Below are 23,747 nucleotides of genomic sequence, written 5' to 3'. Positions count from 1 at the left end.
CATAGAAGTCGTGGTGTTTCTGTGGACAGCCCTGTTAAATGACTTATGCTCCATTCTGGACATACTGTTTATTAAGAAGAAATTGCTAGTCCTGGTGCTTTGCCTTGGCCTGCCAAAACTGAGTTATAGTCTGAAGACTTCCTCGGGATGAGAAGTAAGCAGAGCTAAAGCATAGTTGAGCTACTCTGTAGTTCTTCCCCATTTGTGAACAATAAATGAAACCAATTGTGAACAATAAACAAAACCTCAGTTGCTCCCTTTCTTGGTTTCATTACAGGAAAGGGAGCAGCTGATGTGAACAAAGAATGGAGAAATGCTCTGTTCCTTTTGGCCACTTTTATGAGAATTGAATTGAGATTTAGGAGTGTTAGCTGCTTTGAAAAAGTGGAAGGACTAGAAAGTAAGCATTACGAGCCCTACATTATGTTGATGTGATGCAAATATGTGCAGATAGTATTTGCATATTTCAGTTTTAAATCTGATAACCATGTCCTCAGCTCAAATTTGATCTGTTAATTTAAAACAACAATTAATTTAAGCATAAGTTGAATAAAACTAGAAAACGCATTTAGTGAGCATGGATTAGAGTTAAGCAATTGTTTATCTGAAGAGTAGCTGTGGGGGCAGGTCTTCCATCAGATTCTCAAAGGGGTCCATGACTCAAAAAAGATTAAGAGGCAGTGATCTAAACAGAAAATGTAAATGTAAAAAACAATTAGGAGAATATTGTTTTATATATCCTTTGCAAAATATCACTGGCAATAATATTCTAAAGAATTAAAAATTATATACAGTCAAAATTATTCAAAACAACCAAAGCATATATTTCTCACTTAACTTCTCAGCACTTTTAGGATATTCTTGATCTGTTACAGACATTCAAATACTGCTACACTTTTAGTAGTTTGAGGATTTTTTTCATCTTCTAGAAATGTGGAAAAATTGCAGCACATCAAAATGAAGTACGGTATGTTTACAAACCCAGCAACAACTTGCAAGATATAGCCATGATGCATATAGTAAATCACTACTGCAAAATAGCAGCAACACATTTTATGTGTCAATGGTGGTTAAAGCTTTAAAATTCGGCCATGTATTAATCACATCAAACAATCTGTTGGAACAGGTTTCTTCTCAGATAGATGATTCAGATCTGAGTCATCTGACTATGGTGGTAGCTCCATGTCTACTGCCTCAGGATTAGCCGAAGAGTTGAATCTTACCCTGCCCAAAAGCCATCCAGTCCAACTCCTTTGTTCCTACCAACACTCTCCTGCACACCTACTGATTTGACTATTTGCTATGCTGGCTACCATTGGAGTAGTCCAACCCCTCCTTTTGTAAGCTAAGCAAATTTCAAAATTCCTGCAATTTAAGAGCTCTGTATTTCCTTTAATTTTGCTGTCCTAACTCCCAAATGCAGTAAACATTATCGCAAGTTTAATTATGACAGAGTACTGGTCTACACATATAATCCCAAACCTCCTCCAACCCCAGCCAAAGAAGATAACATACTAGTACTAAAACTGAAGTTTGAAACTAACCAGTTTAGCCATATATAACTTGTAATCAAATATTGTAAAATATGTCATATCAAAAATTATTTTGTGTAAGTGGTGGCCCACTTTTAGTTTTCTTGGAGTCATACTCCCATGATGCTGATGGCAGTACCAAAAAAGAAAAATGCACTTGCTCCCTGCCCTGCAGGTAGAAATAACACAGAGAAAGAGACTTCTCATGAGAATATGTACCCTTTCCATTTAGTTTTTTAAGCTTCGGCTACATGGATTTTTCTTCTTGTTTGGCATTTCAAGGCAGTAACAAAGAATTGAGAGAAATGTCTGAAAGAAATACAGATTTCTCACACAAGCATATGTCAAGAGTCACCAGCTGTCCAGCATTTTATAAAAGACAAGTGTTTGCAATGATAATGCAGACAGGCAATGTGACCATTTTCTTCTATGAATACTAGCACACACATTTAATAAAGCTTCTATGAATCTAAAATCGGGACCCTTTGCATATATTGCATTTCCCAGCATTATTATGATTCTCTTTGTTTCCATTTTTAGTTTGGTTTGGTTGTAATTGATTCAGGTTTTCAGTACTTACCTACTACATGATCACTATGCAGTGAAATGATTGACCATTTTTCTTTTGTAGGCCAAATATCAGCCTTTGTTGAGCATAATAAAGCCATGGATTATTAAAAATAGTCTTTAATTGAAATATGTACCTATTACATTTAAGGTTTTTGTTTTGCTTTTAAAAGAATGGCTTAATCTAAATGAATTATTCTGGATTTTGAAGCAGGTCACTGCTAATGTCCCATCTCTTTCAACTGAAGCTTTCCTGGTTTACTATAAAATTCAAATATTTTTTGAATTTCATAAAAATCTATTATTCCAGTTGATATTCGTTCTGAAGATGTCTAAGGTAAAGGTAAAGGTTTCCCCTTGGCATTAAGTCTAGTTGTGTCCAACTCTGGGGAGTGGTGCTCATCTCCATTTCTAAGCTGAAGAGCTGGTGTTGTCTGTAGATGCCTCCTAGGTCATGTGGCCGGGATGAGTGCATGGAGCACTGTTACTTTTCTGCAGAAGTGGTCCCTATTGATCTACTCACATTTGCATGTTTTTGAACTGCTAGGTTGGCAGAAGCTGGGCCTAGCAGTGGGAGTTCACCCCACTCCCCGGATTCAAACAGCCAACCTTTTTGGTCAGCAAGTTCAGCAGATCAGTGGTTTAACCCACTGCGCCACCAGGGAGCCACCTGAAGATGTATACAAATCTGAAATACTGGTAGTGTCTTTGGTTTGTACCTGTGATAGCTTGAGTTTGTCCTGGAAGAATCCTTGAAAGTCATCTGCTTATAGGCTGCTACCAAAGTCCCATGAAAATAATCTCTCTTTCATTACTAGAAGTAGGAACTATCCTGTTTAACACATTATCCCATAACTGAAAATAATAAAGTTACCCTGTTCCATTCCTTATAGAAGGCCCAATGAAAAGCTAAACGTGAGCTTGGCCCTAATTTATTCACTTAATGGCTTGAAATTATTCAAGTCCCTAAGTGTTTCTATTGAATTAGTGTCTTTGAAAGAGTGGTTATTGAGCACCATAGCTACAATGCAGACTTTTTCCTGAATATTGTCTTTTTTGTTCATATAAAACGTGTGCCACTTGTACCCTGTAAGAAAATGTACTCTCAATCTAGATAAATCTCTCTCTTCAGTACTCTGTCTCACACTCATTCTCGTTTTATAAAAGAAGTTGACCTTAAGTGATAAAGCATTTAGATCCCAAATTGTGTGAGCCAAAGGCTGGACACGTAGCAGGGCTGTACTGTTCTTAGTCTCTACTGCATTAAAAAACCCTTTGCAAGTTTTGTCATTTGCAATGAAAAATAATGTTTAGTCCCATTTTTTAAAAAAAACTTCAATTGCTCTTAATTGCTGTGTGAATTTTCACCTCTGCTGGAGAGAAATGGTCTTTACTTGTTATCATCAGACCATTTTGTGAGGAAAAGCTTCAACAGAAAAGTCCCAACATGCTTCCTTCTGTGCAGAAACTCTAGTAATCTTTTCAACTGGAGGGAAAGCTTTTGCAATTTTTTATTCTCATGTAGGTTCAAAATAACTCCACATTCCTAACCCTTACCAAAAAAAAACACCTGTGAAATAGTGGGGTCTCTCTTCAATATGTCTGTGTATATCTGTGTCACACAGAGCTCCAGTGAGACTGGATCTACACTGCCTTTTGCACTGGATTATCTGAGTCTACACTGCTAGAAAATCTGGGAAAATTTGGGTAATCTGGAATCAGATCCCTGGATATAGAACAGTGTAGATCCAGCCTGAGAGATTACATAAATCACCAGAATCAGGCCAAGGCAATTTGTCAAAGGAGAACTGGTTGCCCATGAGCATAATAAGATATTGTGGGATCTTCAGTAGCAGTCAGTGACAAACATAGTGTTTATTATTAAACATAGTGTTTATTACTTTTATTGATTCAGGTTTTTGCTGTATATTTTATGTTGTTTTTGTTTGCACTGTTGCTGCCTTGTAAACTACCCTGAGTCCCTCTGGGGAGATGGGGCAGGATACAGATAAAGTTTTTTATTATTATTTTATTTGGAGTGAATGGGAGACTAGACCTTGCATTTCAGATTATACCAGGAATCAAACATGATGCATTACCAGACTAGAGACCACATGGGGTATTTTTGCCCCATTTTGCCATTTTTATGTGCAGCATGGATGGGGTCTGTCATGTGCCATCACATGACACATGGCTGGCCCCATCCACATTCCTCCCAAAGTGGAAAAATAACAAAAGATGCTTTCTCCTCCACTACAGGAGGAAAGTGTAGTTTGGGTAGCTTCAGTGGAGCTACCCACACTTCCCTCCCCTTTTTGCCATGTGATGCAAAAAGGGGGCAGGGCAACATGCGTTACCACCTTTTCTGCCATCTGATGGGGGAGGGATAGGGTGCCAAAGCACACTCTCCTATACCCTCCATGTAATGAGGGAAGGAGGGAGGACACACAAGGTGCCACAAGCCGCCCTGTGCAGCTTCCCTTTTGCCGGTGATTGCCGACACAGCGGCCGTGTGAAGAGGTCCCAAAATAAGGTAATCGATTCATTCTTCTGCATCTTCATTTAGAGCCTCTTATACAAAGGTAATAATTTTCTTTAAGGGGATACATCTTCATAAATGGACTTTAGAGAATTGTTTGAGGAATTCTATAGTTATTTTGAAATATCTGGGAGTTGAAGGGGGAAAACCATTTTCCTTCATTTTCGCTGGTTATTCCCCCTCCTCACTTCTCCTTTCCTAAACGAAAGTTGTTTCCACGACAACAACATGGGGGGAGGGGATAACAGGAAAACAGGGGGAAATGATTTTACTCCTTCAACCCCCCCCCCCCAAAATAAAATTTATCTATTGCCCTCTTTTGGCGTCTGTCTGGATAATGAAACAGTACCGACTGGGTTACAATTTTAAAATATTCCTGTTCTGACTTACATAAAAATTCAACTTAAGAACGAACATACAGAACTGTATACAGAATTCCTGAAGTTGAAGACTGTTCAGTAAGTATCTATAGGGAGGGCATGTCTATGTTTACAAAATGCTCTTTCCATAACAATAAACTAGGGAACTCTTTAAAAACCTGTAAATTTAAAGTTGGTTTTGTTTTATCCACAATGTACCCAAGTGCATCCAGGGCTACAGACAACCTGTCATTGTGTCTGAAAATCACTGGGAAATATTTTTCATTCAGGCCTGTATGAGGATAATTTTGGTATTATTGTGACCATTTAATTTTCTGAGTTTGCCAGCAGATATTCATTTAACTGTGTTTAATAAATTGGTAGGGTAGAATATATTTCTCCCTGTTGTTTTGCAAACTTTATTAAAAGTATCTCAGAGTGCGTCTACACTGTAGGATTAATTCGGTTTGACACAACTTTAACTGCCATGGTGCAATGCTATGGAATCCTGGGAGTTGTGGTTTTACCCAGTCTTTACCCTTCTCTTCCAAAGAGTATTGGTGCCTCACCATAACATACAAATACCAGTACTCCATAGCATTGAGTTGTGGCAGTGAAAGTGGTGTCAAGCTGCATTCATATAGTGTAGATGCATCATCAGTCTTTGTTTTGAGAGGATCTAAATTCTTACATTAAAATTGGATACATGTTGCTTAGAAAGGCAAATTCTGTTGTAAGTGGTTTGCTCTCAGTGAAGTCTACAAAAAATAACACCTGAACAATCTGAATGGGTTAAACATGGTAAATGGATGCAGTGTGAAAATCTGTATATTGTTTTCAAGCTGCATATTTAATTATCGTAAAGCATTTTAGAAGCATTTTTCAGAGTGTATGCCATTTTCCTGTCAACCCTAACCTTTTTAAAAAGGAAAAGTTAAAATATAAAAATAATGCAATATGGAAAACACATTGCAATTCTAAAGAAAATTGATAGTGCTAATGGCAACAAATTACTTTTATGTTTTAATAGCATGTTATATTCAGATACTTTTTTAGAAGTTACCTTTCCAATTCTTGCTTACCCTTGATTGTTCACTGGTTTTCATCAGTGAATTTATGTGAATAGAGAAGACTAATTGTATTATAAAAGGACATTCTCTAGCTGTCATACAAAAATCAAATAATATTAATAATATTCTTTTGCCACCAAGTTTCCAGATTAGCCAAATTGCTACAAATCTGTGGTGCTCTGATTCTAATCATAGACATGTAATCTGTTTAATAGCACTGATGTTCATCAGCCATTCATTTAGATTGGTTATGCAAAGAGTAATCATGCAAATGCTGTGTTAATGGACAAGAGATAATATCTCATACTTCAGTCATCATAAGAAACTTTAAGAGAGAGGCACAAATTAATCTTCTAGAGAAGGAAAATGGTCTCTTTTAGTTTACAATAGAAGTGGCCCCCCATATCCACAGATTCTGTATCCATGGATTCAACCATTCATGGCTTGAAAATACCCCCCCCCCCTTCCAAAAAAACAAACCTTAATTTTGTATTTTTATATAACAGATATCATTTTACTAAACCATTTTATATAATGGGATTTGCATGTCAATGGATTTTAGTATCCCCAGAATATATGTGAACTAAACCCAAGAGGATACCAAAGATACCACTGTAATATCTTTGTTTATGTTGGAGTTTTAGCACTTGCTCTTCATACTACAGACTATGATCTCAATGTCGTAAATTAATATAACTTTTGAGGATACTAAATATCAATACCGCAGAAGGTAGAAATGTGTGAAATGGCCACAAGCCTCAGAAGTCGTCATTTCTCTACAAATGTATTAGGAGGAATAAAGTGTTGGCAGATGCTCAGCCAGAAAAAAATAGAGGACTATGTAATATAGGAAGGAAATGAAAAAACAAATCAACGTATTTGGGTTGCATTTGAATCTCTTGTCACTTTAGAGTTTCTAAGAAAAGCACTAATGCTCAAAAGCAATCAATTTAAGAATAAATATATTCCTGTTGTAAGAATGTGGACTGCAGGTAATCACAGAGCAGTTTATAAAGAAAAGACAGCTCATTTTATCTTATTCCCAGTGAAAACAGACTAAAACAGGGATGAGAATCATGTGACACTTCGGATACTTTTGGAGAGTTGTCTCCAGTGTTTCTCGCCATTTTCTATGCTGACTACGACTATTGGGAAGTAGTAGTAGTAGTAGTAGTAGTAGTAGTAATACTTTATTTATATTCCACTCTATTTCCCCAAAGGGACTCAGGACAGATTCCAATCACAGAAAGACAAACATTAAATGCCTGAGTACAACAACCAATACACATATAATAACAAAAAATGATAACCTAACGTATACAAATAAATTATAACTTAACATCTAGAAATTAAGATAAAACATAACCAATCAAATAAATTATATCAACACAGAACAAAGCATCAAACAGAAGCATCAATTTCCCAGAGAATTCCTTGGGGGTATATAATTATTGCCAAAGATGTTAACTTGTATAGTCCAACAAGATCTGAAAGGCTGCACAATTTGCACCTCTTTAGTTTTCCCTTTTAAGTAGTTCCTGGGTTTGATTTTAATTTAAGAATGTAAGGTTCTTTCTCTTAAATTCTTGTAAAATTTCAAGCTTAACTCAAAATGTGCTATATTTGAGGAATGGCCTGGATTTGAGATTTATTTGAATGTAATATTTGCTTTTTGGCAACTTACTTTGGGGGGAAGGGAGGCAAGAAACAGAGTAAACAGATGAATATGCCTTGATTACACCTAGCACAGAGGTCTCTTTAGAATATTGACTGTGAAAGTCTGGCATAAAGACATAATTCACATGGGCCCAAGTGAGTTAAAGGTTACTGCAATGACACTGGGCTACTTGTTTTAGCTGTATCCCACAGTCAAAACATACTTTTCCTGGCAAAACATGCACACATTTGACTGACTGGGCTCTATTCAAGCTCACTGGTCAGCGAGTTCATAATTACTGTATTTTTAATATGCAGAGAAACTACATATTTCTGGCAATTAATAGATTCAGTATTTTCAAATGGGTGTTCTGCTTCAATCCAGCAATGGTGGGACCGATCACAAGTTATTTGTCTTCACTGAAAAGTATTCAAAATATTTTCTGAGAAAATAAAATGCCTGATGGTTTGTAGCCCCTACGTGATAAGAATACATTACATTGTGCTTTAAAAATATGAAGTATTAGGTGTTGAAAAGACAGGCCACCCAAGAAGGAGCAAGATAGAGCTGCTCGAGTGAACTCCCATTTCTTTAACATTTAAGACTCAACCGGAGCCATTTGACCCATGCCCTTCAGTGTTTGTTGACTCTTAGCTTATGAATTTGGACACTGAAAGGAGGTCATTGTGTGTTGCAAATGGATACAACTTGATAGAAATGTTACATTATAGCAAAGCTGGACAGCATCTGGGACTTTTTTTCAGGCCACCAAGTGTCATCATGGTTGCTGCTGCTGCTGGATTTTCCATTTGGATGGTGTCGTCAGTGAAATCCAATCCAAACAAATTGTAAACTTTCCTTGTGCCATAATGCCATCCAACTTTGATGGTGCTGCAGCAAGACTAAAAAAAATGTCAGGGAGGAAAAGTGTATCTTATTCAGAGCTGAATCTCACTTCTGCATGCCTCTTGAATGAACTTCAGATGAAGGCAAATGTTCCCCATGCACCACATTTTAAAGCAGAAATGCTGCTTTTAAGTTTCGTTGCTTTGTTTTGCTACCATCATGCTGCTGAAATTCCATGGCATAAGACGAAGGCATAATCTCCATTTGTGTAGATGTGTGGCAATGCAGGTAATTTATTTCTCAAAGTGTCTTATTTTTGTCATTTATTTATATAATGCCATCTCTGTACTTGGTGATTTACAAGTAAAACCACCAAAACAGTGGATCCCGCAAAAACCATACAATATAAAATATATGTGTCTATACACATACACACAGAGGGAAGGAGTTGTAAAAATATAAAACTATACAAGACAATGGGCATATTCTAGTGAATATGCCCATATTCTAGTGAATATTCCCAGACCCAATAGGGTTAGATTGGGTTTGGGAAAATACAGGCAGCACATTGTTGGCTAGGAGTAGAATACTATTTGCCCCTTAACCCCTGAAATAACGAGACAGACAACAAAGTATGGATTCAAATTGGGCAACTTTTATTGAATGTTACCTATTTAACTTTACCTGAACTAAACTAAGTGTCAAGGAACTTGGTGGCAAGCTAAGTCAGCGTCCCCAGCTACTGCGTGGGTGATGTCAGTGTGCCCTGGATCCCCAACCAGGCAACCTGAAGGTAAAAGTCTGGAGAAGCCTGTGTCCGCTTATTGATATCAGCTTCTCTCTTTACTGGGCCAATGGATGTCCCCTCACCCCTTTGTTGACTTGAAGGTGAGTGTTTGTTGTAGAGTGCCCCCCACCCTTAATGGGTGCCATGTGTATACCTCCATGTCAGTGTTTTCCTGAACTATTTACGCTGGCCTATTTAATCCAAAACCACTCCATCTAGCCCCTAATAACAGTATAGGGTAGGCGAAAAAACCCCCCAGAACATGAGAGGCAAAAAATTCCTACCCGGCTCCAAACGGGCAACCAACATATACTGTCAATGGGCGGGAGTGGCGGGAGGAAAGTCAGACAAGACTGAGGTAAGGGGCTGGCTCACATGACCAGCCAGCCCCCGCCCCCTTCCAGGAGGTTCTAACAGGAACCTCCCATTCTCTCCCTTCAGGGGGTGGGGCAAATCGCTCTCCCCACCAACTGCGTTGGTGTGGAGAGTCCCTTGCCCCTTAACCCCTGAAATAACGAGACAGACAACAAAGTATGGATTCAAATTGGGCAACTTTTATTGAATGTTACCTATTTAACTTTACCTGAACTAAACTAAGTGTCAAGGAACTTGGTGGCAAGCTAAGTCAGCGTCCCCAGCTACTGCGTGGGTGATGTCAGTGTGCCCTGGATCCCCAACCAGGCAACCTGAAGGTAAAAGTCTGGAGAAGCCTGTGTCCGCTTATTGATATCAGCTTCTCTCTTTACTGGGCCAATGGATGTCCCCTCACCCCTTTGTTGACTTGAAGGTGAGTGTTTGTTGTAGAGTGCCCCCCACCCTTAATGGGTGCCATGTGTATACCTCCATGTCAGTGTTTTCCTGAACTATTTACGCCACAGATTGGGGGCAAATGTCTATTTCGCCCCCATCCCCCACCAAGCCCCTTAAAACTTCCTGAATGCCCAACTGCAAATCAGCCAAAAAATGTGCATTGCCCAAATCAGTTAAATGAACCCCGTCAGAACGGTAAAACTGTGTTTTGTCATGTGTGATGTCCTTATGTGGGATGTAAGACCCCCTGCCCCGTGCTAAAGCCGTGCGCATGGCCCGGTTCACACGCTTCCTGGCCTTCTCGAGCTTCCTGACATCACCACCTCCTGGCCACCGAAGGCGTGGAATAATGGCCGACCAAGCGATGTGAACCCTGGGCCATGCCTGCCAGATTTTCAAAATGTCAGCACGTGCTTGCAGATACAAGGCCCTGCCGTTAAGCAGTCCAAGATCATTACCTCCAATATGGAGCACCAAAACATCAGGAGTGGGCCTGCTCCTGTCCTGGAACAACAAGGGAACCAAACCGTCCCAACGAAGGCCCCGAACACCCTTCCACTCGACCAATGCAGTGGAAGCGCAACCCAGATGCTGGCCAAAGGACGAGTTCCTGGCGTATCTCTCCGCCCAGTGGACATAGCTATGCCCACAAACAAGGATTCTCCATCTATGCGCCAGCCTGGCAAACTCTGAAAGAGAAACAACAAACTCACACAAGTACCGAGCGAACATAACGCCTATAGGCGTCCGATTTCCACCTGCCTATTGATTTAATGGCCTCCTCATTGAAACCCAAGTGCGCTGCCGAAGATGCTGCTCCAATCCGAAAGGAGTGAGTTCCAAATTTATGAGCACCCAACCCCAGCATCTTCAGCGCCCTGTCAGTGATGACCCAAAACTGGTATTTTGTAAGGGGGGTGGAATCCTGATGACAAAACAAGTATCCTCCCGCCTGAGTCCTGACTTGAAAGAACTGTGCCATAGCCGAAACAGGGCAAAGCTCAGGGTCGCTGCATCTGTCCAATGTAACTATAGCGCCCCTGGCTTGCTGGTCCGTCTTGGACGAACGTACTAGAATTTGGAGGGTGTCGTGTGTAAGTTTTATATCCGATAACACCAATGCCCGCTGAGAGACATCCCTCTTAGACATGGCAAGCAACTCACTTATCCTAAGAGCAGCGAAAAAGGCCGTCAAGGCCGCCGCATGGAATAACCGCTGCTCATACTCGGACTGACACACCCTGGGCCATGTTCCCTTCAATCCCTTCAAAATTGTGGGAGACAAAGGTTCCCTTTTATCGTGCGAAGGACCCCGTTGGCGTGCCCAACCCGCAATGATTTTATGGAGGCGGAAATCGTTTGTGGGATCAGAAAAACCCTGTGCCTTTGACCAGTAGGCCAACGCCGACAACTGGGACTTAATAGTGTGCGGCGCTAGGCCCCTTCTGCGTGAGTACACACAGAATTGCGCCAAATGTTCGTAAGGAATCGGTACTGTAAATGGTAACTGATAAAACTGTCTAAAGTCATGAAACTCCTCCACCACCCTCATATAAGACTTCCGTGAACTCGGGGCTAAAGCCAAAGCCATACCCATTACCGCCTCGTCCCGCCAACCTGCCAAAGATGGCCTGGCATACGCTGTGGATGAACGTCGGCGTTGGGCGCGAGTTGTCTGAAGCGCTCCATCTGTTTACGAGATAGGGCGTCAGCCAAAGAATTGTCAATTCCCGCTATGTGAAAGGCTTTGAACAAGATATTATGCCTCAAGCAGTGTAACGTAAATTGCCTGAGCGCCCCCATCACCCTATTGGATTTGGAAGTCAAGGTGTTGATAACCTGAACGGTGGCAAGGTTATCGCACCAAAAATGAACAGTCGAATTAGCAAAGGCCTCCACCCATACCGTAACAGCAACAAGTATGGGAAAAAATTCCAAAAACGTTAAATCTGCGGTAATCCCCTGCGTGTGCCAACTGTCCGGCCAGACTTCGGCACACCAGTGTCCCTGAAAAAACACCCCAAAACCAACTGCCCCTGAAGCATCAGATGCCACCTTAAGTGCATCCTGAAGCCTCAATTCCTGTCTCCAAAAGGAAACCCCATTGAAACCCTCCAAAAATTCCATCCAAATGGACAAGTCTTCTCTAACTGAACGGGTCACCCTAATCCTGTGATGGGGCATTTTAACTCCTGAAATGGCGTTACAAAGCCTACGCAAAAAAGCTCTCCCTGGGGCAACAACCCTACAAGCAAAATTTAAATGGCCAATTAACTCCTGAAATTCTTTTAAAGTGGCCTTCCTGCGTCCCAAAAACTGTTGAACCCTGTCTGTCAAGTCTGCCACTTTATTAGGGGGCAACCTGGAATACTGCTGAACCGTATCCAACTCAATACCTAAAAAGGTCAAAACCTTTGCTGGGCCCTCTGTCTTTTCCTCCGCCAAAGGCACTCCTAACTCCTGTGCCAGCTCCTGAAATGACTCCAGTAAACCCTTGCAATTGCCTGATCCGGAGCGTCCCACAAAAAGGAAATCATCCAAATAATGGGTGACTCCGGACATTCCGGATTTGGACCTCAGAGCCCAATCCAAAAAGGTGCTAAACTGCTCAAAGGCCGCACAGGAAATGGAGCACCCCATGGGAAGTGCCCTGTCGATATAGAAAAAACCCCCAAATTGAAACCCCAGCAGCTCAAAATCCGCCGGATGAACGGGAAGCAAACGAAATGCGGACTTAATGTCGCATTTAGCCAGCTCTGCCCCCAGCCCAAACCGCCGAACCAGCTGCACGGCCGAATCAAACGATGCATAATGGACAGAGCATTGCTCATCTGGAATCGCATCATTCACCGACTTGCCCTTAGGATAGGACAAGTGATGAATGAGGCGATATTCCCCCTGGGTCTTCTTTGGTACTATCCCCAAAGGTGATACCCTCAACATTGGCGTTGGTAGCTCAGCAAATGGGCCCAACACTCTTCCCTCCCGAACTTCTTTATCTATTTTATGCTGCACTAACTCTTCCATACCAATAACAGATTTTAAATTTGGGGATAGAGTATGGAACCTCGGACCCAACGCCGGAATACGGAAACCCTCCGAGAAACCTTCCCAAAGGTACTTAGCAGACCCCTTATTTGGATACCTATCTAACCAGACCTGCAACTGCTCCAACTTAATTGGGCTGGGGCCCTTTTGGAACTGGGGCCTGTCCTGAGGGCTTCTTAACGAATTGAGTGTCCCTGGGATTCCCTCTCGCCCCTCTCCCTTTGGGGCAATTTCTGGATGGGTGTGTGCCATAACAAATTGCACACGAGTGGGAATAACGACATCCCTTACGTGAACAGGCTCCCTGAGCAACAAATTCCCAACATAGGGGCTTTTGTCGCTGAGACTGTTGCTGGGGAGCCCCCTGCCGAAAGGGCTGCCCTGCCTTATTCTGAATGGTATGCCCACTATCCGCTTTTAAAGCAGAGGAAGCCCTAGAGGGGTTCATCACCTCAATCCAAATTTGATCATCGATCAAATCCCAACGTTTATCCGGATGGGAAGCCGCCTCGGTCCTAAACCGCCTATCATACTCCAGCCAAGCATTAGGAGGGCCGCTAACATAGGCTTTATTAATGATGTTCTGATACTGCCACAAAGCTGTAGCCCTTTCAGGGGCAGCATCAGAAAGCAGGTTCGCATACATTGTAAAGCAAGGGAGCCAATTCTCCCAATTCTGCTCCACCTTGCGCTTTTTGATCTTGTCCTTACTGTCCTCATCTAGCTCCTCCTTCTCTTTCTTATCAATGTCCCTAAAATACAGGGAAAAGATATCCACATACTCGTTCCTTAAAATCTTTTCCATTGTTTTTGAAGCCAAATGGGAGCCCAAGCCAGAAAGGCTAACAGTAGGGGTTGCTTGCGGAGGCCATTTGGCCGTTCCCCAGAATTTACTAGCTTCCCCCGTTCGGGCCGACTCCAAAGTAACAGCAGCTGGCTTGATCGCTTGAGAGGTGGCATCCTCCGACTTTTCACCTGACTTAGGATCCACACCACTCACTGACTGGTTCCCAACCATCCCCTGCGATTGCATCCCAACTACCGACTGAGCCCGTCCCTGGCCCCACGGCCATGCAATTGAAGCCGCCGTATTAACTGATGTAAGTGCAGGAGATGTGGATGTTAGTGTGGTGCAATTACCTGCCGGGACAGTTGACACCAATTGCTCGCTCCCACCGACACTAGAGGAAGCAGCCATCGACCCGACTGACTGAGTGGACCCGGCCGCAGCACTAGACCCGGAGGCCCATGCCACGGGCTGACTAGGTCCGGCCACAGCAGCCGCTGAAGCCTCAGACGCAGCCTGCACAACTGGACACGCCTCGGAGCCGGTAACGGTCTGCACAGCTGAAGACACCAGAGAAGAACTCCCAGCAGCCTCCGGAGCAGCCAATTGATCAGGAAGCCGGATTGCCCTGTCTGTCCCTACGGTCGAAGCCGACTCTAAAATGGAAACACGGGACAACAAGGACTTAAATAGTTGTTTTTTGCTTGCCCGGCGACCTGCCGAACTAGCCCCAACCGAGCCAACCCCCCTATTCCTTTCCACTTGATTAACGCGCTGCAATAGAGCCTCTAAATCTTCCAAAGAAACGCCATCCTCGTCCGACGATGACCCATCCTGACGCAAGGGCCGCTTGTGCCCCGACTTCTCCGCAGGACCCTTCCCCTTAGGGCCCCCTCGATTCTTCTTTGAAGGCATTCTAAAGAATAAAGGAGTAGAAAAAACTGCAATAAGCACCAGCACCGCAACTCTATTGGCTAGGTGGCAGCCCTCCAAACCCCCTAAATCTGATTATGAAAGCCCACCACCATATAAACATAGAATCAAAGAGTTGAAAGACCCCCCCATGAACTGTTAACATCCTTGAACTGCTGCTTCAACATCATAGAATCAAAGAGTTGAAAGACCCCCCATACACTGTTAATATCCTTATACTGCTGCTTTAGCCCCATAGAATCAAAGAGCTGAAAAAGACACCAACATCTGCAGCAGAAGGGGGGTAACCCTTGCCCCCTGATAGAATCAAAGAGTTGAAAGACACATTTCTGTATCTTGCCTCCACGCAATAGCAGCCCCAACTCAGAAAGACACTGCCCCAACCGCTATGCCCATTGGGAGCCCCTGTTTCACCTATACAGTGACAAATCAGGACGGGGAGGGGGGGGGAGTATGACATTTACAACATGTATTTCCAATACACCCTGCACAGATGCAAGGTTACTTAACAAAGACTACCAAACAACGGCACAATGTGCGTGACCTAACCTCTTATTTTAATTCTCCTGTATAAATGGCTTTATTTAAATAACTCATCGGCTATAACAATGTGCGTGACATAAATGTCTAGTATGCATGTATGTAAATGCTTGTGTAATGCACATGAACAACCCAGACCCCCCAGGGGACTCAAAAATCCACCCAATAACCAGGCCCCATTGTCAGCTGCGGGCCTATGCCACCATTAGCCCCAAAATAACCTCTATTAAACTAGGGGGCCAGTCCGTTTTTGAATGGCAGCCACCGACGAAGGCCGAAAATAAACCCAAAGTGGCGGCCGATACCCCTAACGGAAAAACAAAATGGCGGCCGTTCGCGCCAAAACCCGAACAAAATGGCGCCCGCCCTGATCCGGCGCCGTAGAACTGTACGCCGCTACCCCTGCGAGCGCGCTCCCAGCCGCTCAATAAAATAATTAAATTATTATTAGGGCAGCCACGCGGCAACGCGCCAACGCGCGCCCATGGATTACAAAAGCGCAACGCAGCTGCGCGCAAACGCGCCACGCCGCCTGCCCCATGCGCTCCGAGCGCCCAAAGCAGCGCACAATCCGCGGCCCGTCTCCAAGGCCGCCGAAAGCTAGCGGCTTGTTACCGCTTCGCCCTGGCAGCCAGAAAAAACCCCTCGGCCGCCTTAGCGGGAGGCCTGCGTGCGCAGCACACCTCCCGGCCTGCGGCCAAAGCAAAAGGGGGATGGGAGCCGTCCCGAGTAACGGCGACCGCCGCTCCTTCAAACTCCCGACGATCTCCAAGACCTCCGGGCCGAAGGGAAAGGAGCAGCGTCGCCCTCCTCCCCCGAGAGCTCGGCACCGACCTGGAGCAATCAAATAAAGCGTCCTGTCCCTTCGGAAAGTCAGACAAGACTGAGGTAAGGGGCTGGCTCACATGACCAGCCAGCCCCCGCCCCCTTCCAGGAGGTTCTAACAGGAACCTCCCATTCTCTCCCTTCAGGGGGTGGGGCAAATCGCTCTCCCCACCAACTGCGTTGGTGTGGAGAGTCCCGTGTGGATCAAAACGATCACAGTGTATCAAAATCACTTTGGTTCAGGGCTTGGAAAATTGCATTTTATAGAAAAAGAATGCTTATCTTGAGAACATTTTTTTTATTCTTGTAAAATTTGTTCAGATAGATTTACTACCTTTTGGAATCAAGCTATACACACACACACACACACACATCATGGTGGGAGTGTGCATACGTGCACACACACACACACTGTCTTCAACTGCAAGAACCTGTTCTTTTGCCCAATGGAGAAACACAGGATATTTTTTAAAGCAACAATAAAATACTTTAATATTAAAAAGGTTTATTTTCACAATTTTTCTGAAACCTCATGAATGATGGAAGATGGCATGGGTTAGGAAGTTAATATTTACCAAAGTCATGGTCCACAAGACTGTAGATAAAATCAGTGTGGGCATTACCATTGTGCTTTGGTGTGCTTAAGCACGGGGCCACGTTGGCCAGGAGGGCCCATATTCCAGCCAATTTCTTTACAGTGTCTTGTGCTTGTGAGTTGCAATTCCAAATCTGAAATGATTCCAGACATAATGATAGAGTTGACAGTCTATGGAAGTGTGCCATAAAGCAGGAAATGTAGGCCTACAGGGCAACCTCCTTCAGAACTCAAGTAAACAAGGGGCCTCATAACTGAACTAGCACAGGGCCTTATTTGACCTAAATCCAGCACTGAATAAAAAAGTATATGAATCATTTCATTTGTTGCCATCATAAGGAGACAAAAATGAAAGAACTACTTTGGATTGAGTAGTTGACTAAAGCAGAACTCATGGAGAAATGGTGGAAAGACTGGAAGGGAGAGGATCTCAAGAATTCTTTAAAAAGCTGATGAAATACCTTTTCTTCATCCCAACTCCCAGTGCTCAGGCCTTGGCAGGAGAATCAAAGCAGCAGTGTCAATGGGACTTAATACTTTTCCTTACTTCCATTACCTTTTGCTTTTCTGTAGCATCTTACTTCAATTATAAGTCTGGGAGCAAATTAACAGTTTGTAAGACACTCTGAGAGCCTCTGTAGCTGAAGAGCAGGGTACTCTAAATATATAAATAAATATACCACAGTCCTGGAAGAGAGGTTGAATTTAATGTATTAAGTGGCAGCTGAATTAGAATCATAGTGCTATAAGTATGTAATTTGAAAGGCCCTGGCATTTTGTCCGCAGAGAGGTCAGTCAGAGGTGCCATTGGGAAGCCAAGATAGAGAACATGAGTATGGTGTTTGGTGAAGCCTATAACAATTATAAAGTGGTGGACAGATCACCAGTTCCAAAGCTGTGCTATTGCTTGCAGAGAATGAAAAGACTTTGGATGTAAAACCAGTTCCCTCCTAACCTTGGGGTGCCCATTTCGATTACATCGCAGACAGAACCATCACTGGTTGATCTACCTGCAGAACTTCCTGCAGCTGTCCAGGGTGTTGGGATTCAACCACACATTGCCCAAGTCTCAGTATAGGCTAAGGGTTCCCTTCCTCCATGTCTTCTGAATGACAGTTGGGAATGTATCTTTTTCTTCTCTTTTCTCTTTCTACTCTCATTCTGATTGGTTGTTTAAAATGGATACTTTTCTACTACAAGCTTTTTGAATCTGCCTTTTTACATTTTAGCATAGAGAGTATGTGCTGTGTGCTTTGAGACCTCTCTCTGCTTGTGTGTCAGGAGAGATGTAGTGATTGGTGTTTTTTCCCTCTCTTGAAACCTTAGAAGAGATGGGTGTTAGAGTAGCTCAGACCCAGTTATTTGCCATGAAGAAATGTAGTTAGTTCTTTATTATTGTGAATAGACCTTTTGTGATTTTTTAAGATTGGACTCTGCATGTTTGCCTCCTAAGCTCTGAATTCTTTACAGTCACATCACCCTGCTTGCTGGTGAGCTGATTCTCAGCTTTAATTGTCCTGTTTGTTTTTGGATGCTCTGCTATAATTCAGAGTAGTTTTCCTTGACCCAGGGAGGCTCCATAGTTGCCCTGTTTCCCAAACAACAAAGATCCTCTCTACTAGGGAATGATCTCCTCCATTTCACCCATTCCTCTTCAGCTAATGAAACTACAACTTTGGATTGTTCTGCTTGCAGCGGACTTAATTGGATATCTTTCTTGTCAATAGTCATACCACAGCTATTCACTGTATAAAAATGAGAATAATGACCCATCTCAAATGGCTGTTCTTTGATTTATCAGTTCTTAGTACAGACTTCACCCCCCCCCCCCGCCCCCAAAATTCTCATGGTGGTCCGTGAGAAGGCCTTACTGGTACATTATTTAAACTGTTGTGTTTATTCATATCATGATCTGATCATCATGCTCAATATATCCAATATGCATGGGGGTATTGGAGTAACGATACAAAAGGTTTGCTAGGGTAGACCCTCTTTCACTCAGATTCAGCCCCCCCCCCCATCAAACTCAGCCCCTTCCAAATCAAAATCCTGGCTACGGGCCTGCTTCTGAGTGAACATGCATGGGCCTGCATCCCAAATAAAGTGCTGTTTCTCTTTTGAAAACTACTAGATAACGAAGGTATTATTTCCCTTTTCTTAACTACAAGTAGCAATGCAGGAGAACTGAAATGAGGCAGTAGCAAATGATATAAACATCTAACCTCATACCACCCTTTTCTCAGCTGCAGCTTTCTGATCATTGTTAGCCTCTAACCACAGTAATTATGAATTAGTCATTAGTCACACATATGCTAAGTGCCCTAAGGTCAGAGTAATGATGAATGAACATGCTATTCTTATGAACTCCTGTCCTCTGAGTGCAGTTCTTTGATTCCCCAGCTGGAGGAAATCATTCTTAGCCTGCTCCAGTAATAAAACGAAACATTCAATTCCATAACCCTGTGGTTTTTCGAGAAAATGGTCTGATTAATGCTCTTGTATCTCCTGCTGCTGAAGGACTTCAGTTCTGAGTAGCAGCCATAGTCTGTTCAATTACTTTTAAACATGAATATTTTTCTCTTAGTTATATTAAATACTCCGTTTGTAGCACAAGCCTATATAATATGCTTGTGTTCAGTGGGCAAATCCGAAATAGGGCCAGAGAGGAACAGAGTGCCTACTATAGTGGCTTACGGCTCTGATGTTAATAGAATGGAGAATCCACTCCAGGTTTTAGTCCAACTTCAAAGGAATTATTTAAGATTCTAAACCTAATATCTGGAAAGGATTTACTGCCTGACTGAAGCCACCACTCTCTACAACCAGCTGCTTCATATTGGCTGTACTGGATAGTAGGTATGAGTAGTATATTATGGACCTCTCAGTCCAACAGATGTTTTTGTTTTTTAACTTCTCCTCCTATTCCATCCTATTGGTGGAAGCTGGAATTAACAACACTAGCTCCAGATTGGTATAACTAGTGGACCAAAATAACAGGAACACATTAACTAGGTAACCAGGAAACACAGATTTGACATTCTAGCCAAATGTTCCCCTTCAGGGACGAATATCAGCAACTGCATATATTAATCGACCTCATGTATAAGTCAAGGATGAGTTCTGGGACCAAAATTACAGATTTTGATATGACTCAGATAACTTGAGGGTCACTCTGCAGAGAGAAGATAACAGCACCACCGCAGGGGGCCAGTTGTCCCTGGTTGCCACCACAGTTTCCCTGCCCAGGCATTCAAAAAGGCCAGAAGCAGTGCCACAACAGAGAGAGTAAAAAGGGCAGTGCTTCTTGCCTTTCATCACTCTACTCAAAATAGGGAATGATTCTTTTGATGATAATAGTTAAAGTACAGTACATTGACTTGTGGATAGAGCAACCCCGGGTTTATTTGTGTTTTTTTTTTTTTTGGTTAATTTTTTCCTAGTCTTACATATAATATAGTACATTGGTTTTCCATTATGTTTAACTAAAATTTCAAGTCTTATACATGAGTATACAGTCCTTTTGCTCTCCAGTTACTGGGATTTATCTGGGTGCATCTGTACTTTAGAATTAACGAAGTTTGACACTACTTTAACTGACATGGCTTAATGTTATGGAATTGTGGGTGTTGTTGGTGCATCATCAAAATACAAATCTTAGGATTCCATTGAGCCCTAGAAGTTAAAGTAGCATCAAACTGCACTAATTCTACCATGGGAGAGGCTAGATTGTGACTGCATGTTATCCAGTATCTACCAAGGGATTTCATTACAAAGATAAGTGTTGATTCATGGGAAACGAAACGTTCTTGTTTGTGGCAATAAAAATACATATAGTGTTATAATAAGTAACATTTCCTAGTCTCTTTTCAAATGTACTTTTAATTGAACTCTTGTGGCATTTCGACATGAAATTTCATGACAATCTATAATTATGCTCCAAGTGTGTGGTGTCTTTTCAAGGTGGCAAAAATCAATAAATAACACTAGTTACTTTTCTAAAAGTGTGATGCGTAATAGGCACAAGTTATTTTTAGATGTTGTGGGGAACAGTGATGATGAATTACTTTTCAGAGTAACTACACAAGCTCTGATTGATTCTAAGGAAGGCAGAATATGCAGTTATTCAGGAAATTTTTGCACCTATTCATCTGGTTAGATTGTTGACTATGTTGTCTTTTGAAAATAAAATAATATCATTTGTTAAAGTGCCATTACATAGAAAGGGAGGGGTAAGTAGGGGAGGAAGGGAGAGGTACATAGAATATGAATGTTGGGTACACATATACATTAATGTTGCCCCCCATGTTTCCAAAATACATCTTCTTTCAGTTGACCGCTATAAAATACACATTTATGGGGACCTAAAGCAGCGAGATCATCTGATTAAAGGTGACTATATTTTCTTTCCAGCCTTAGAACATACACCTTATAGCAACAGTAAGAGCACACAAGAGTCAACTATTTTGACCATTAATTATATTCCATATCACAGTGTTATAATGTAAGGAAACATATACCAACAGGTGCCAAATAATTCTTCAAAGCAGCACTGATGTGTTTTAATACATCAAATAAAAAAACACATCCAACATCATGCAATACAGAAACTCACCAACATTTAGCTGAAACAGACAATTTATTTCTAGAGAGGTGTAATGATTACCAATATAACTGAAACAACAGTATGCATACTGTGTTCCTATTTCTTTTGGACACAGCCCTCTGAAGCCAAGATGAATGCAGCCCACTAGAAATCTTTTCTGTGAAAATCGTTTTACTGAAAGAGGTTTGTGCAAGAAAATATCTTGGTATGCAGAGTCTCCACTGTATTGAATCAAATAAGATACATTTGTCATAGAATCCTCTACAGCAGATGTAGAATACTTTCAGACCTCCAGAAATGTTGGATTTCAACTCTCAGAAGCCTCAGTCAAAATGTCCAAAATGGTAAACCCAAACAACTGGAACCCTAAAATTCTTGCATTGTAGCCCAATTGCTTTCTTCCTTGGAATGGTCTACTATGTCATAATGATGTCCCCACTTTCAATACTTTGATAACTTATTTATAAATTCTATCTAGTCTTCAGCATTTACTGTGGTAGTTACTGGGAAACTATCTTTAAAATGTGGCTTTCTTATATATATTCTCAATGTAAGTTTGTTTATTTATCAGTGGTCTGGTTTAAGGCAGTTAAGTATATGCAGTAACAACAACAACAACAACAATAACAACAACCTGCCACATAACACACCAGATATAATGATTGTAGAAAAGAAACATGTTTTATTATGGACATTGTAGTACCAGGAGACTGTAGAGTAGAGGACAAAGAGCTGGAAAAGATCACAAAGTACAAGAACTTAGAAATTTAAATTGGACAACTATGGCAAAAGAGAACAACAATGGTACCAATGGTGATCTTGGAGGCATTCCAAGAAACCTCAAAAAGCGCCGAAAGAGTCTTAATTTGGACAGAACATCAATCCACATGCTGCAGAAAGCAGCACTTCTCGGAACTGCACACATTCTGTGAAAATACCTCTAATTTCCTAGGCCCTTAGGAAGAGCCCGATATTTAAACAAATTCCAGACACTTGGACCTAATATGTATATGTCCTGTATTGTTACATACAAATGAATCTATAATTATAATAATATCCAGAGGTGTATTTACTGCATTTGTAGTAAAAAAAAAGATGGCACATTATTGTGGCACCATAAAAACTAATATACTATGCTCCTCCGGGTGTTTTGGACTTCAGCTCCCAGAAATCCCAGCCAGCTTACCAGCTATTAGGAATGGTGGGAGCTGAAATCCAAAACACCTGGAGGAGCACAGTTTGAGAAACACTGTGCTACAGGATTATTTCAGTATATAGAAATAATGTATTTTTAATCCACCATTAAAGGAATAATTCCGAAATAATAGTTCTATTTTGAAGTTCTCTGGCCTCAAAAATGAACTTGTGAGAAAGTAAATAATGACAGGGATTTATTTATACCTCCATATTTATCCTGGAAACAAATACCTTCCCAAATTTGTCAGCTGAAGAATTCCACACAGTAATTGCTTCAGTTAAAAATGCAACTTCACTTAACAAGCAATTTATAGAGAAATATGCGACAAATGCCTCAACTGTTACTATTAACAGAACCCGAATGGCTGGAGAAACGATAATGCAAGCCTTCGAGCACAATTTTATTATGTACTCAAGTCTATTAATGTTGATTAGAACTATATTTAGAATTATATCCCACAACTAAACCGCAAAGTTAACAACTGTTGTTACTTCATTAATATTGGACACTACAAGAATTACTTTTGTAAAATGAAATTGACAGATGGTGTATAATTATTATTAACCACTCTCATTTTATTGGCACTACTTGCACAAATGTAAGAAATTATCTCAAACACATTATGGCTTAGACTGCATGTGGCGCCATATAAGGGGGAAATACCGCAAAGGTCAGAGATTGCATGAAAAAAATATGTATTTTTTTACATCTTGAAATTATTAAATTTAAAATGTATAACAATAAAACAATGTATTTGTCTCTTTCCCTTGGTAGGAAAAATAGTAACAAGAGAAATGAAGAATTCAAACACTTGTGTTGCTTTTTGTTTAAGGATGTACTTTGAACTATCTTGTGTTTACCATCCTAAAATTAAGGCAAATGTAGGAGTAAACTTAACAGTAATGGGACTGTCAACTTAAACAAGATCTTTAAACTCATGCAGTCCTGTAAATGCTCTTCGACTGCAACTCCCAGAAATCCTAGCCAGTTTACCAGCTGTTAGGATTTCTGGGAGTTGAAGGCCAAAACATCTGGGCACCCACCGGTTGAG

At 41.6% G+C, this 23,747-nt stretch overlaps 2 protein-coding genes across 5 annotated transcripts in view; one reads left to right on the top strand and one right to left on the bottom strand.

Annotated features, from left to right (window-relative positions):
- KCNQ5 (potassium voltage-gated channel subfamily Q member 5) overlaps positions 1–23,747 on the top strand; it is a 367,068-nt gene that overhangs the window by 173,038 nt on the left and 170,283 nt on the right. The window lies entirely within an intron of this gene.
- LOC137096970 (uncharacterized) lies at positions 9,204–14,939 on the bottom strand. Its single transcript, XM_067467810.1, has 2 exons — positions 14,356–14,939; positions 9,204–10,856 (listed from the first exon to the last, which is right to left on the bottom strand). Exons 1-2 carry the CDS (start codon positions 14,915–14,917, stop codon positions 10,225–10,227), a joined length of 1,194 nt encoding a protein of 397 aa, XP_067323911.1. The 5' UTR covers positions 14,918–14,939; the 3' UTR covers positions 9,204–10,224.

This window comes from Anolis sagrei, chromosome 1 (assembly GCF_037176765.1).
Source record: "Anolis sagrei isolate rAnoSag1 chromosome 1, rAnoSag1.mat, whole genome shotgun sequence".
Lineage (NCBI taxonomy): Eukaryota > Metazoa > Chordata > Lepidosauria > Squamata > Dactyloidae > Anolis > Anolis sagrei.
The sequence above is the reverse complement of the archived record's forward strand: the minus strand, read 5'-3'. Positions and strand labels throughout refer to the sequence as shown.